Here is a 15,369-nt window from a genome sequence, read left to right as displayed (position 1 = left end):
CTGCAGTTCCATTTCAATTTCAGTATAAATATTATGGTGCAATACCACATCTAAAAAAATGCAGCACTATTTACAATAGCCAGGTCATGGAAGCAACCTAAATGCCCATCAACAGAGGAATGGATAAAGAAGATGTGGTACATGTATACAATGGAATATTACTCAGCCATAAAAAGGAATGAAAATTGGGTCATTTGTAGAGATGTGGATGGAGCTAGAGACTGTCATACAGAGTGAAGTAAGTCAGAAAGAGAAAAACAAATATCGTATATTAATGTATATATGTGGAATCTAGAAAAATGGTACAGATGACCTGGTTTGTAAGGCAGAAATAGAGACACAGATGTAGAGAACAAATGTATGGACACAAAGGGGGGAAAGCAGCGGGGGGTGGTGGTGGTGGTGGGATGAATTGGGAGATTGGGATTGACATATATACACTAATATGTATAAAATAGCTAACTAATAAGAACCTGCTGTATAAAAAAATAAATAAAATTTTTTTTTAATTTAAAAATCATACCTGATTGTCCTCTCTTCTAATGATATTAGTTCTATCATCTTCATTTTTCCAAAGAAACTGACCTAAAGGGGAATGACAGATTTGTAAGTCATATTAAAAAATGATTCCATGAATATTAACTTTTCATGTTTTTTATTTAATATTCTATAAACACAAATATAACATTAAAAATTTTTTAAGTCTGCTTGAAACCATTATATTATCTTTCAAACTCATTAATTATCAACATAAACTACATTTAGCATGAGTTATAAAATAATATTTCATTATATTATAGCTAAATTCAAATCATAGTCCAATGTCTATAGCAAGGTAAAATAACTGGAAATTTTGTAAACATACTTTGCTTATAGTTCTTTTGTGAATAATTGTTTATAAAATTCCTTATTTTAACTTCAGAAGACTATATGCAAAACTGTTGTCTAAGTACTATAATTTTGAATGAAATGATACCAATGTGAAACTCAAACATGATTAGTTTACTCAAAACCAGGAATATAAAAGAGGCAGAAAAATTAATTCTAAGAAAGGCAAATGAAGACAGAAATTTTTCTGTCATTAGATTGCCCCTGATGACAAAAGGATTACAACAGAATAAATTTAAGCAATAAATTATCCCTCATTATGTTGGAAGGGAATATTAGTATCTAACAGTAAACATCAGAATCAAGGTAATTTTAATTAAAAATGTCACTAACTTCATTCATATCTTTGTTCTAATTAGAAGTCTTTATAACAGTACCCTGGATATCTCACTCTTTTTCTTATAGTCTAGATTATGACATGTAGAATCAACATCCATATTAATTACCTTTTTTTGCCGCTAAAATAATCATTATCTGAATCTTCCTGTGATCCTGGCAATTCAGAATTTCCAATTTGATTATTTCCAGTCTGAATTTCATTTGGAGTGGCTTTTCCCCGAGCTGATGATGATGCCCATCCATAGCAAAGAAAGTTCATAATATTAAGAAAATACTAAAATAAAATTTTGGTTTTTTATGTATATACTATATACTCTTGTCCCATGTTTCAGAATCTCTATGAATTTTACTCTCCCAAACTGAATTTCATGAAACTTTAGTTTATGCAAAAGGAGAATTCTTTGGTAAATTCAGTTTGGGAAAAATTGGATTAAGCAATCCTAACAGAACACAAATCCCCCCCACCACAGACACCCCATGGCAGGATTTCTCTGTTTTTACGTACAGTATGAATCTGCAACAGGGGGTAAGTTGGGTTTTATTCAAACTTTGTTGTCTTCATAAAGCTTTTGCCAAAAGCATCTTTTAAAAGAATATTCTGAGGATCCTTCTCTGGAAAGTGCTGGGTATACATACAGAGCATATAATGCCATTTGTTATTTCACATACATTTTCATTTATAAAATCTCCCTTCATTTTAACAGAATTTCTCCATATAAGAAAACCACACAATGTCTTTAAAACATTAGCACTAACGTTCCACATGATCTACATGAACAAGAGATCCGTGAACCTGGTAGTGTTAATACAGATTTTTTTCCCTTGGGGAAATCAATTTTTTTTAATTTAGAAAAAATTGGAGTCATATTAGTGTTTGAAAAGTCATTTTACAAGAGTTGCCACAGTATTTTGCAACCTGAAGCCCATATTGGTTTAGTTTTAGTCAGGTTGCTACCACTTATTTCATATCTGGCACTGGACTTAGTCATTTAAAGACAACAAATAGGGATTTTCTAAAAAGATATATTCAAGGCAAAGGAACAAAAAATAGATATATCAGCTGTTTAAAACTGATAGTAAAATACCACTCCCCCCACCTGCCCCCCAAAACAAACAACAATGGAAAACTCAGTAGATTCTGAGTGACATTTTGATAGGAATATATGACATGTATCTCTTATTCCTAATAACAGTTTAGAGAATAATGCAATGCACCATTCAATACCTATGCAACTTAATAAGAAAGCAGGTCTATTTACTTTTGAAAAAATATAGTGTTTTGAGAGCTACAGTAGATGTACATATAAAATGTTATAGATTCACAGAAAAAGGAGTGTATTATTTGGGGGGAGAATTCATTTAATTCATAAATGTTTAGTATATTTGCTTTTCTATCACAATTTATTTGCTGTATGCAGTAAGGTAAAAAAATTCAACTGACTTTTTTTCAATCGATTCTTAGAGTGTAGTTCCAGCTTTATTTATATTTTTATAAGTTTAATTTTGATTTCTTTAATTACCTACCACTTTTTAAGAACTGAATTATCAGTAAATTGGTGGGTGTAACCATAAAAAAAATTTTAAAGTCTTTGAAATACAAATGTCTCCCAACAGTAAAGTTGTTTTGCTTTGGTTTGATACTGTTTTCCTGGCTAAGATATTTCTGAACTATAATAATAATATCAAGATTTTATGAAACAATAACTTCTTTTCTCCTTTAGCCTTAACTTTATCTGAAACTATTATAAAAGGTGGTAGACTTTACGTAAGTGCTGTAAGTATTTTGACTTTATTTGATTTTTAAATTTTATTTATTTATTTTTTGCAGGCTCTAGAGCACAGGGTCAGTAGTTGTGGCACATGGGCTTAGTTGCTCCGCGGCATGTGGGATCTTCCCAGAACAGGGCTTGAACCCATGTCCTCTACATTGGCAGGCAGATTCTTAACCACTGCACCACCAGGGAAGCCCTGATTTTATTTTTATTTTCGAACAGTACTTAAATTGTCATTTTTTCCTCCCAACTGGTGAAACTAGTTTTTAAAGTCCCCATATTGAATTGTAGCTTTCCTTTTATACTGCCTATATTCGTAAGGCTAGATTTGCCCAGAATTTGCCCAGACCTGACTGTTAAAATGTACTATAACAACCTCTTTGTCTTTCCCATTCCAGTTGAAATCACCTTCTTCCTGATTCTTGTTAAGAAGCTTTTTCAAAGTGTTTTCTAAACAACTGGGATCTGTTCCAGGTTCTTCCTTTGACAAAGTTACACTAAGTGGTCTGTGTATTATTCCGTCAGCCTCAGCAACACCATTATTAGTCTGGTGCACATCTAAAGAAACTGCTGATGATGCTGAATAAATATTTCCTAAATGATCCATTATAGGAAGCAAATATAACTCTGATTGAAGAGCCTAAAACATACAGGAAATTAAAAAAAATTAGCTTACACTTTAAAAAATAAGTTAAAAAATTAGTATAAGTTTAAAATGTCACATTACATACATATGGAGGAGCAAATGATTTGAGTTTCAGTTCTGATTCTTGCTTTGCCTTCACCTGGAAATAAATGAGGAAATAAAGCTTCTGTAATTACTTTTTCAATTACTTTTACCCTCACTTTTTTGCAGATGGCATATTTCTGTGACATAAAAGTCAAATCAAAAAGCTAGTAACTAAGGCTATGTTCTAGAAAACGTAGAATATAATCCTATTTCTATTCACTGTACTAAACATAATAGAAATTCTATGTCATTTAATAATAATAATTATGGCTATCACTTGTGTGGACTTACTATGTGCCAGGCATTATTCTAAATGCTTTACATATAAAGCTCAGTTAATCCTCACAATTCATGTGATAGGCACACATATTGTCTGTAGTTCACAGACAAGAATGAGGCAAAGAGAGGTTAAGCATCTTGCCCAAGATTTTATAAATAGGAAGTTTTCAAGTTGGGATTCAAAACCAGGTAATCTGGTTCTAGAATCCAACTTTGTAAACTTTATTTCCTAAATATTCAGCCCATAGAGTTAATTTGTTATTCATTCATTCTTTCAACAAATATTGAGGTATACTATGTGTCAGGTAGTGTTCTACATGGTGGGGATACAACTGTAAACAATGCAAAGTCCCTGCTCTCACGTAGCTTATATTCTACTTGGGAGAGCAGATGTTAAATAAATGTGATTTAAGATAGTGATATGTGATTTATGAAAATAAAACAGAGTGATGTAATAGGGAGGAATTCAGAGAAAGAGTATCTGAAAACTAGGTGGTCAGAGAAGGCCATTTTTGAAAGATAATAACTGAGCTGAGAACTGAATTATGAAAACAAGAAGCAAGCTATTTGAAAATCGGGGGAAGTGATTTCCAGGCAAGTACAAAGATGATAAAATAGAAATGAGTTTGCTGTATGTGAGGACCAAAGGAAGATTTTTGTGGCTAAAGTGTAGAACCAAGGAGAAAATAGTAGTAGATCAAATCTGAGAGGCAGCCTTTTCCTGAGACTCTCCTTATCTCTTGCCTAACCACTGCAAAAGTCTCCTGGTTACAATTCCTGTCTCTAGTTTCTTAAGGCTCTCATCATATCATCTTTTGCTCAAAAACTCCAAAGCTTCAGAAAAAAAAAATCCAAATTCATTAATCTGGCATTCAAGACCTTCAATAAACAACTTTTACAACTTGTTGTCTACTATTCCCTTTCACACAGTCAATGCTCTAGTAAAAACCGAACCACTCACTTTTCCCTAGAGTTGCCTCCTTTGCCACTTCTGTGTTCATTCTATTTTCTCTGCTCAGAAAGCTTCTCCCACCCAACATCTTTGCAAGATCAAATATTTTTCTGTCAAAATCTAAACTGATGATCACTTTTTCCTTAAAGTTCTCCATCTCCCCTCTTGTCCTGCTGGAAGCAGTCTCCTTTTCTTCTAAATACACAGAATATGCTATTTTAATTATTTATGTATTTTATCTTCACCACTACACTGAATATTCTTTAAGAGCAGGATCCATAGTCAATTCTTTTTTCTCATTTTGTATACAGAAAAACATCAATAAATATTTGTTGAAAATATTATAATAAAATATTGATATTAGAAGCATTTTAGAAGTTGGCTTAAATTGTCATTAGGTCCCTTCCAATCTAGAATTCTGTGATTGGTATTTTGCAGTTTTACTTATCATGAAAAAGAACAAAAAGCTATGAGGGTTGTTCCTTTCCTTCCCTGATTAAGGAAAACTAACTTAATGATCAGTAAATTAATATTCTGCTATACTAAACAGAACTCTAATGACAAAAACTTTAAATCTACCTACTGAGCCCAAGAATTCCACATAGCAAATTCCTTTATAGTTTTACTTTGGGGGAAAATTTTTTTTCCAATTATCATTCATTATTTAATTTTTTCAATAAACATTTAAATGCCTCTAAGTGCTAAACACCTTGTTAGGCACTGGTTGTAAATACAGTAGTGAATAACATAAAGTCCCTGCTCACAGGGAGCTACAGTCTAATGGCAGTTATGTTAAACAAATAATCGCATAAGCAAATACATAATAATGATACGTTAACTAGCATAGAATAGGAATATACTGCATTTTAAACGGTTTAAATATGGAAAAATCTTGATTAAAGAAATAAACCTTATATAAATACGAGAAACCAGAAGTGAGCATATATGTGTATATATACACGTGTGTGTGTGTGTGTGTGTGTGTGTGTGTATTCTGTTTCTATTTTTAAATAGTTCAGTGAAAAAGCAATTGTAGATATACTGGTTTAATCGCTATTCACAGCTCTTCAACAGGTTTCTAATTTCAGATAATTTCTCTCTTAATTCTCTTTGGGTATAGCCATAGTAATACACAGGTTATACTCTGTTATCTAGGTGGCAGTACTATGGCTAAGTGACATCTGTTCCTATAGTACTTTTTAACTGTTATATAGCACTACCTATTGATAGTATTCATTAAGTCAGGGACTGGATCCATCACATGAATAAGATATTTTTCACTTAGAATTTTTGAATTTCCAGAAAGCATTTTTCTCTGCAGAAAAAAAAAAGATTGCTTTTTCAGGCACATTGTAACATGACTACAAAATACTTGCCTTATAAATCCAGCTAAAGTTAATTTGTTAACAACTTCTATTGCAATGGTATTTAACTGATAGTTCCAAGATCCTTCAGGGACATAAAAAACATGAAGTTCCACCAAGTGAATAAATTGAGAATAAAATCAGTTAAAATATTTTTAAAGTGAAAAAAATCAACTGATGTCCTCTAGAATTTTAATTTTAATAAACATAATTGAAATAAACATGGAATACATGTATCCTCTGAACAAACACAAAAAAACAAAATGAAGAGCCAAAAATTTGTTAGGTTGGCTACTTGGCACTTGGAGCACATTTTCCCTTGGAAACAATGTCATAGCTGTGGTCCTAGAGTTCCTTAACATACTGACATACAATGCTTGTTTTGTGGCTTGCAGTAAGGATACCAGATTGCCAAGATCAGTTTTCTTATTACCAACCTTTCCACCTTCCCTGACCTCTACCTACACAGTTGCATTGGTGTTATCTTGTGGAATCCTTATCCTTTACATATTGTCTCCCTAACACAGCTGTGATGAGTGCTAGTTCTCGGCACCTGCTAAAGTGTGAATACTAGGGCTTGGGGAATATTTTTGTTTCCCAAAATTCAAGGAAGAACCTATTCCTGACCAGTGATGGGGAAAGGAATGGCTGTTTTCACATAGGACATGCCTGTAAGCTTAGCTTGTCTGTGCTTATATGCACTATCTTTTTTCCTATTAGTGTTTTATGACCTCAATTAGAATTCATCTATTGAGAAGAATATTTAGATTACTACAACAGAACAATTACAGCAAATAAAGGCTTATTTTTTAGTCTAATGAAAGTTTGCTATTCATGTATATTAAAAGTCAAAGCATTGAAATGATTAGACTCTATGATATTAAGTGAGAAACATTTTTTAAATTTTAAGTAAATATGACCTTATATTAATATTAGTAATTTTTATAGGAAATGACAATGGCTCTTAACATCTTTTTATTTATTTATTTTTTTTTTTGCAGTATGCGGACCTCTCACTGTTGTGGCCTCTCCCGTTGTGGAGCACAGGCTTTGGACACGCAGGCTCAGCGGCCATGGCTCACAGGCCCAGCCGCTCTGCGGCACGTGGGATCTTCCCGGACCGGGGCACGAACCCGTGTCCCCTGCATCGGCAGGCGGACTCTCAACCACTGAGCCACCAGGGAAGCCCGACAATAGCTCTTGAACTGAGTATTTTGCTCAAGTTGTTTTTATAGACCAAGCGGATTACTTGTATAATTCTGATGTCAGAATATTAACCAACAGTTTAAGATGTTTGAATAGATGGAATAGTGAAGTTTCCTATATGCTGTATTTTGAATATCAGGGCATTTAAAAGATTATTCTCTAACTATACCATCCTATTAACAGCTAAAGCTATACTATATATTAATACTATAATATTAAATATTAAAGCTTTACTATTAAATATTTGTAAAACCATCAGAAATCTAAAGTAAATATGGCCTTGCCCATTATATAAATGTATTAATATTTTACAGGAGAAAAAATATTTCTTTAACTAAACATTTTACTCTGCTTTCATAGATGAAGTAATTATTTCTATATATTTTATAACAATTCAAGAATTATAATTCAAAGTGTATAGACTTTCACTCTATAATTGAAAGAGGAAGCAATACAAAGAAAATATAGTTGACAAAACATTTCCTGACCTTTGAAACATTTTGTGAAGTAAATTAATTTATTGGGAATTTGGATTTATTCATTCATTCAACAAATATGCCTACTATGTGCCAGCACATAGTAGGTACTACAAATATGTAGTGAATAAAACAAAGATCCTTGCCTGCATGCAGCTGAGATTCTAATGAGGTATCAGGACAAGAAGAAGTGTGAGGGAAGTGAAGCACTCACCTCAGGTACAAAATTTAAAGGGGTACCAAAACCTCAGTAATCAAGATAAATAATATTTTAAAAAATCTATTCAGGGACTTCCCTGGTGGCGCAGCAGCTGGGAATCCGCCTGCTAACACTGGGGACACGGGTTCGAGCCCTGGCCCAGGACGATCCCACATGCCATGGAGCAGATGGGCCCGCGTGCCACGACTACTAAGTCTGCACTCTGGAGCCCGCGAGCCACAACTACTGAGCTCGTGTGCCGCGACTGCTGAAGCCCGCATGCCTAGAGCCTGTGCTCCACAGTGGGAGGGACCAGCGCAATAAGAAGCCCGCACACCACAAAGGAGAGTAGCAGAGTAGCTCCCGCTCACCGCAACTGGGGAGGGCCCATGCGCAGCAACGAAGACCCAACACAGCCAAAAATAAAATAAATAAATAAATCTATTCAATGCAAAAAATTCATGTTGAATAAAATATCATAAATTTAAAGACAGAATGGTACTATTAGAGCCTGAGTAGAAAGGAAAAATATGAACTGCTATATACATGTTTTTTTAAAAAATACATTTCTTAATGGTTAACTTTTTCCAGAACAACATAGTTGAAAAAATATTGAAAATTTTGAAAGCCTGTATTAAAACTCACAACATCATTTTAAGGTTAAACATTCTATTTATATCAAAACCCAACTTTATCCTGGCTTTAATGGAAGTAAATCCATCAATAATATTTTTATTAAAACTATTACTTTAAAAATACATTAAATAGGACAGGGAACTATAGTCAATATTATACAATAACCTATAAGAGAAAAGAATCTGAAAAAGAATATATATATATATATTCATATATATATATATATATATCTGAATCGCTGTGCTGTATACCTGAAACTTACATGATATTGTAAATTAACTATACTTTGATTAAAAAAATTATTTTAAATAAGTAAAAATAAAAATAACTATTTTACAATAAATAAATAAATAATAAATATACATTAAAAGGTATACAGACGGGCACATATTTTGCCTTTTGCCTCAGGCTCCAAAATGGCTAGGCATAGCATTATTAGATCCTGTTTCTATTTAAAATGCTGATATCTTGTTTGTCACAGCTTTTTGCATTAATTTTTCATTTTAAAAATCTTTTATTAAAATATTTATCTTAATTACTTAATTTTTTGGTGCCTGCTTAAGTTTTGCACCAAAGGCAAGTGATTCATTTTCCTCAGACTAGTCTCAGTCCTGTGAGGGACATAGACAATAAACATTAAATATAAAACACTGGTAAGTGATATAGCAAATCAGAAAGTGGGCAGTACTGGGAAAAGAGAAAAAGTAGAGCAGAGCAAGGAAATTGGGAAGATAAAAGAGGGAGTAGTTTTCAGTTTTAAATAGAATAGTCCGGATACAAATCTAAGAAAATTAACAATTCCTTAATGTCAACTAATATCTAGTCCATATACAAATTTTGCCAACTGTCCAACTGTCCTCAGAATGTTTTTTCAATCTAGAATTCAATCAAGGATAACATATTGTATTTGGTTGTTACGTCTTTTTTTTTTTAATTGAAGTATAGTTGATTTACAATTTGTGTTAGTTTCAGGTATACAGCAAAGTGATTCAGTTATTTTCTTTCAGATTATATTCCATTATAGGTTATTGTAAGACATTGAATATAATTCCCTGTGCTATACAGTAATCCTTGTTGCTTATTTATCTTATGTATACTAGTATCTATTAATCCCGTACTCCTAATTTGTCCTTCCCTCTCTCCTTCTCCCTTTTGTCACAACTTTTAAAAAGCTTAATTTGGAAGAGTATTCCAGACCTGCTTTTTTTTCTCTTCATGGCACTTTTTAAAGAGACTGGACCAATTGTTTAACAGGCTGTTCTGCATTCTGAATTTACCTTATTAACTCCTAAGGTGTCATTTAACTTATTTCTCCAATCCTTCTCTCTCCTGTAAACAGTTGACTTTATAGCCCTCAATTGACACGTGTTAATCAACTGGGGTAAGAACACTTCATAATACCCTGTATTACATATTACTTCACATTTGGGCATACATAATGCTCTACTCCCAAATATTTGTATATTTAATAATTATTAAAGGGATAATAGAACAGACTATAAGGGACAAGAAAATGGAACCTGTTATAGAGTTATTTGAATAATTAAAGTGTGAGGTGATAGTGGCTCAGACTAACATGCTAGCAATATAGGTGATGGGAAGTGGTCAGATTTTGTATATAATTTGAAGCTAGAGTCCAAGAAGTGAAGTTTGAGTAAGGTGTGATGTATGACTCCAAGGTGTTTGGCCTCAGATATTGAAAGGATGGATTTGCCATCAACTGAGATGGGTAAGGTCATGGTTAGTATGGGTTTGGGCTGCGGGGAGAACTGTAGTTCAGTTTCAGACATACTGAGTTTCAGCTGTCTATTGGTTATCCAAGCGGAGATTTCAAGTAGGCAGCTTGAGAAGAGAGCAAAGAGCTGACCCCTGAAATTCCCCAATATCAAGGGAACAGGAAGAAGAAAAAGACACAAAAAAGAAGACTGAAAATGAATAACAAGGAATGTAGAAGGAAAACCAAGATAATGTGTATGCTAAAAGCCAAGTGAAGGAATTATGTCAAGGAAGACAGAGTGATCAACAGTGTCAACTACTGTGCACACACAGATCAAGCATATGTGGAATAAGAATTAAGCAATAGATTTAGTAATGTAGAGGTGAATTTAACAGAGCAGTTTTGGTGGAATAGTAGAGTGAAAGCTTGACTGGAGTTGATTTAAAGTGAAAATGAGAAGAAGGTATTGGGGGTATGAGAAGGTATGAAATAGTTATCTAGAACAGTGGAAGAGTGAATGAGTGAGTGGGAGATAGTCTTATTGCCTACTAGCAAAAAGTTCCACTTGAGATTCACAGTCATTAATTTAAAATGAGAATAGTCCTATGCTGGTATATTTTTCTCCTGCCATGTTCCACTGTAGGTACATATGAAGAATAGGTGAAGAAGATTAAGCAGGGTTTTTGTTTTGTCAAGGACTACAGTGAAATGAGAGAGGGCAAGGAGTCAAAAGTATGTGCAAGAGAGTGATCAAGAATGCTCCATGAATTTGCAGGGCAGAAATAGAAACAAAGATGTAGAGAACAAACGTATGGACACCAAAGGGGGAAAGTGGTGGGGGGTGGGGGGTGGGATGAACTGGGAGATTGGGATTGACATGTAAACACTAATATGTATAAAATAGATAACTAATAAGAACCTGCTGTATAAAAAAATAAAATAAAATTCAAAAATTCCCAAAAGAGTGCTCCATGATATTTAAGCCAGCCATGGAAGGCATCCTGAGAAGAGGAATAAACAAACAAAAAAAGGTGATAGGATCAATGCATTGGAGATACCAGTATAATTGGGGTCCTTAGAGATACAAGAACTGTAATCAAGTACTGGGATACACAAAGTTGGGTTCACAGTGGTGTTGGTATCTAATACTTTATATAATCCATATTTTCGCTTTATCAAAACTTTTCAAAACCAATGATAAGCAGGTTTTTCTTATACTTTAGTGTAAAAAAGATTTCTTACCTCTGATGAGGGAGGTCGACTTGGACTGAGGGACATATTCACCAACGTCTGAATGGGGTAATTATCAGCTGGAATTTTGTAGGGTTTTTTAATCTTTCTTCATCGAAGTAGTATTTAATAAAGGTTATAACAGATTTTTGGCTTGTTTAAGATAGCATTCCACTCATTTCTGGTCTCTGATTCATTCAAAAAATAAACAGAAAAACATAAAAGGCTTTAGACTCAAAATGAAAACTTGATAAGTATACAATCTTATTATAATAATTCAAAAAGATATACTACTAGTAAGTAGGGCTGGTAACTGCAATGAAATTAACATATATCCCATACAACCAAGTAAAGTGGTAAATTATAATAGACTTGTGACTAGAACATTTTTTACTATTCTAAACAATTCATTTTCTCTTGGTCAAAAATTAAGGTTAAATATATATAGTGTTTTACACAAAGCAGAAATATACTTTTGGAAGTAGAAAGACTAAACTTATACAAATGCTGTAAAATGATGAAAATTGTTTTACCCTTTACATTTCTTCCTGGCCTTGGATACCTCAATAATAATAAATGTGAACAATTATTCCAGATGAAAATATCAGTCTTTAAGTATATCAGGTTTGTGTACCTATGTTTGTGTATTATTTCTTGTGTTTTCCCTCAGAAAATGTATTACAGTTTACAAGAATACACAACAAAATTTAAAGTATATAAATATATAATAAAAGTTAAAAAATAAGGTAGCAGAATTATTACTCTAAAAAAGAATTATCAGGGGCTTCCCTGGTGGCGCAGTGGTTGAGAGTCCGCCTGCCAGTGCAGGGAACGCGGGTTCGTGCCCCGGCCCGGGAGGATTCCACATGCCGTGGAGCGGCTGGGCCCGTGAGCCACAGCCGCTGGACCTGCGTGTCCGGAGCCTGTGCTCCGCAACGGGAGAGGCCACAGCAGTGAGAGGCCTGCGTACCACAAAAAAAAAAAAAAAAAAAAAAGAATTATCAAAGTGGGATAATCCTTAGGGATATACTATAATACCAATAGTAGAGAAGTTTTTTCAAGATTCCAAAGCTTTGCTTTATATTAAGATAGTGATTTAAATCTGACAAAACTTAAAATTCAAGCTGAGGGTGCCTGCAGGATAGGAATGGAATGGAGAAAAAAAAGAAAATTGTCTGGCTACCTTTAAATATGAGATCACATGAGGCTGTAGGCAAGCCTCCTCCGATCAAAGGCCTGACTGAGGGCTATAATTAAAAAATTTCTTAAACCTAGGGAGGATTCCCAAAAGTGTTGTAAATAACGTACCAAAATGGGAAGCCACTGGTCTAAGCTAACCGTACCTCATAGAAATTTTGGGGAAGGCGTTCTCCCCTAAGCTAAATGAGGAAAGTAAAACATTCCAACATAGGTTAATAGGTATATTGGTCTTTCAGTATCATTGAGGTAGCCACCCAATTATTTAAAAAAAGAAAAAAAAAAACCAAAACTATCCTTGTTTTACAAATCTGGTCTCTACAGAATCAGAGGTATGGCTCCAAAAATAATCCAAAGCCCACCAATCCTTTTATCACTCCCCAAAGCTTCCCTATTTATCTTAAGAGACTTGTAAGTATTAAAGGGGAAACAGTCATCCTAGGAGGAACTTGCCTGTGCCTTTGAGATGCAAATATCTGACCTGGTTTTCTCCAGGAACCCTAATCTCTGCCATCTTTTTAAAATGCAGATTTTGAAAAAGGGGGTAAATTGGAACTTGTCAAGGACAAATAAAAATCTTAAGCATCTTTTCCATAAATATTATTAACAAGGGTTTAGCCATCTAGACAAGTGAGCTTGATTTGTTACATCTGCCAGAAACCCAATTTTAATCCAACCTCTTTTGCAGACTGATGGGTTTTACGTTGCCGTACCTGGCTCATGGCTAAATTCTGGAATGGGAACAATGAGGTCTCTGTGTTTGTTTGTGTGTTCGTACGTATCTATGTGTGTCTTAGATGTATGGTATTGCCGAAAAGTAATTAGTAAAAGAGCTCTATTTCACTGACTTAAAGGAAATTAGCGCTTATATACTCAGAAATAGAAAATAATCTGGCCAGAATGAATTTCACCTGGTGCCGCAGTGGTTATGAATCCGTCTGCCAATGCAGGGAACACAAGTTTGAGCCCTGGTCTGGGAAGATCCCACATGCCGAGAAGCAACTAAGCCCGTGCGACGCAACTACTGAGCCTGCGCTCTAGAGCCCGCGAGCCACAACTACTGAGCACACGCGCCACAACTACTGAAGCCTGCGGGCCTAGAGCCCATGCTCTGCAACAAGAAAAGCCACCGCAATGAGAAGCCCACGCACTGCAACAAAGAGTAGCCCCAGTAGTACTAGAAAATATTCAGTACTAAACTGATATCTGGTATTGAAGGTGGCTTAAGCTTGTTGGCTTCATTAATATAGACACGTCTTTAGAGTCATCAGTGTTAAGTATAATATTGTACAATATTTCTGTTGTACTTAGGTTTACTAGACTTTATTATATCTATTGCAAATTTGTCAGTAAGAAAAGTAACCCAATGTGGAAAGATTTTTAAGCAGAGTTAGATATGTGTCTTCAGTAAAAGAAGGCGTGAAGGGGCTTCCCTGGTAGCACAGTGGTTGAGAATCTGCCTGCTAATGCAGGGTACACTGGTTCGAGCCCTGGTCTGGGAGGATCCCACATGCCACGGAGCAACTAGGCCCATGAGCCACAACTAATGAGCCTGCTCGTCTGAAGCCTGTGCTCCGCAACAAGAGAGGCCGCGATAGTGAGAGGCCCGCACACTGCGGTGAAGAGTGGCCCCCACTTGCCACAACTAGAGAAAGCCCTCGCACAGAAACGAAGACCCAACACAGCAAAAATAAATAAAATAAATTAAAAAAAAAAAAGAAGGCGTGAGGATGAAAAAATACTGAAGAGTTACGCATGATCAGGATTTTCTAAGATTGGATTGAATTTAGGTGGGTAAATGGATTTTGTTGGGAGTAAGCTAAGTCTTGGATTTGGTTTCTCTTTCTGTTAAGAGAACAAGGTTTTCCTTTTTTTAAAAAAAAAAAAAAGTTATTTATTTATTTATTTTGGGTTGCATTGGGTCTTCGTTGCTGCACGTGGGCTTTCTCTAGTTGCATTGAGCCGCGGCTACTTTTTGTTGCGGTGCACGGGCTTCGCTTGCTGCGGAGCATGGGCTCTAGGTACATGGGCTCAGTAGTTGTGGCTTAGTTGCTCCGCGGCACATGGGATCTTCCCAGACCAGGGAATTAGACCCATGTCCCCTGCATTGGCAGGCGGATTCTCAACAACTGAGCCACCAGGGAAGTCCCAAGAACAAGGTTTTCTTGGAATACTGTTATTTTTAATAAATTTATTTATTTTATGTACTTATTTTTGGCTGCATCGGGTCTTCGTTGCTGCGTGCGGGCTTTCTCTAGTTGCAGCGAGCGGGGGCTAGTCTTTGCTGCGGTGCGCAGGCTTCTCATTGCAGTGGCTTCTCTTGTTGCGGAGCACGGGCTCTGGGCATGCGGGCTTTAGTAGTTGTGGTGTGTGGACTCAGTAGT

The 15,369-nt window shown here is 35.0% G+C and overlaps 1 protein-coding gene across 1 annotated transcript in view; it reads right to left on the bottom strand.

Moving 5' to 3' along the window:
* The window catches only part of SPATA1 (spermatogenesis associated 1), a 30,952-nt gene extending 19,116 nt beyond the window's left edge, over positions 1 to 11,836 (bottom strand). The window contains 6 exon segments of the mRNA XM_065887435.1: positions 524 to 585; positions 1,336 to 1,449; positions 3,408 to 3,639; positions 3,731 to 3,784; positions 6,333 to 6,443; positions 11,801 to 11,836. Coding sequence (XP_065743507.1) covers positions 524 to 585; positions 1,336 to 1,449; positions 3,408 to 3,639; positions 3,731 to 3,784; positions 6,333 to 6,443; positions 11,801 to 11,836 — 609 coding nt within the window.
* Positions 11,837 to 15,369: the final 3,533 nt, after the last annotated feature.

Source organism: Phocoena phocoena, chromosome 1 (assembly GCF_963924675.1).
Source record: "Phocoena phocoena chromosome 1, mPhoPho1.1, whole genome shotgun sequence".
Lineage (NCBI taxonomy): Eukaryota > Metazoa > Chordata > Mammalia > Artiodactyla > Phocoenidae > Phocoena > Phocoena phocoena.
Note: the sequence above shows the minus strand (reverse complement) of the source record. Positions and strands in the feature narration are given on the sequence as shown.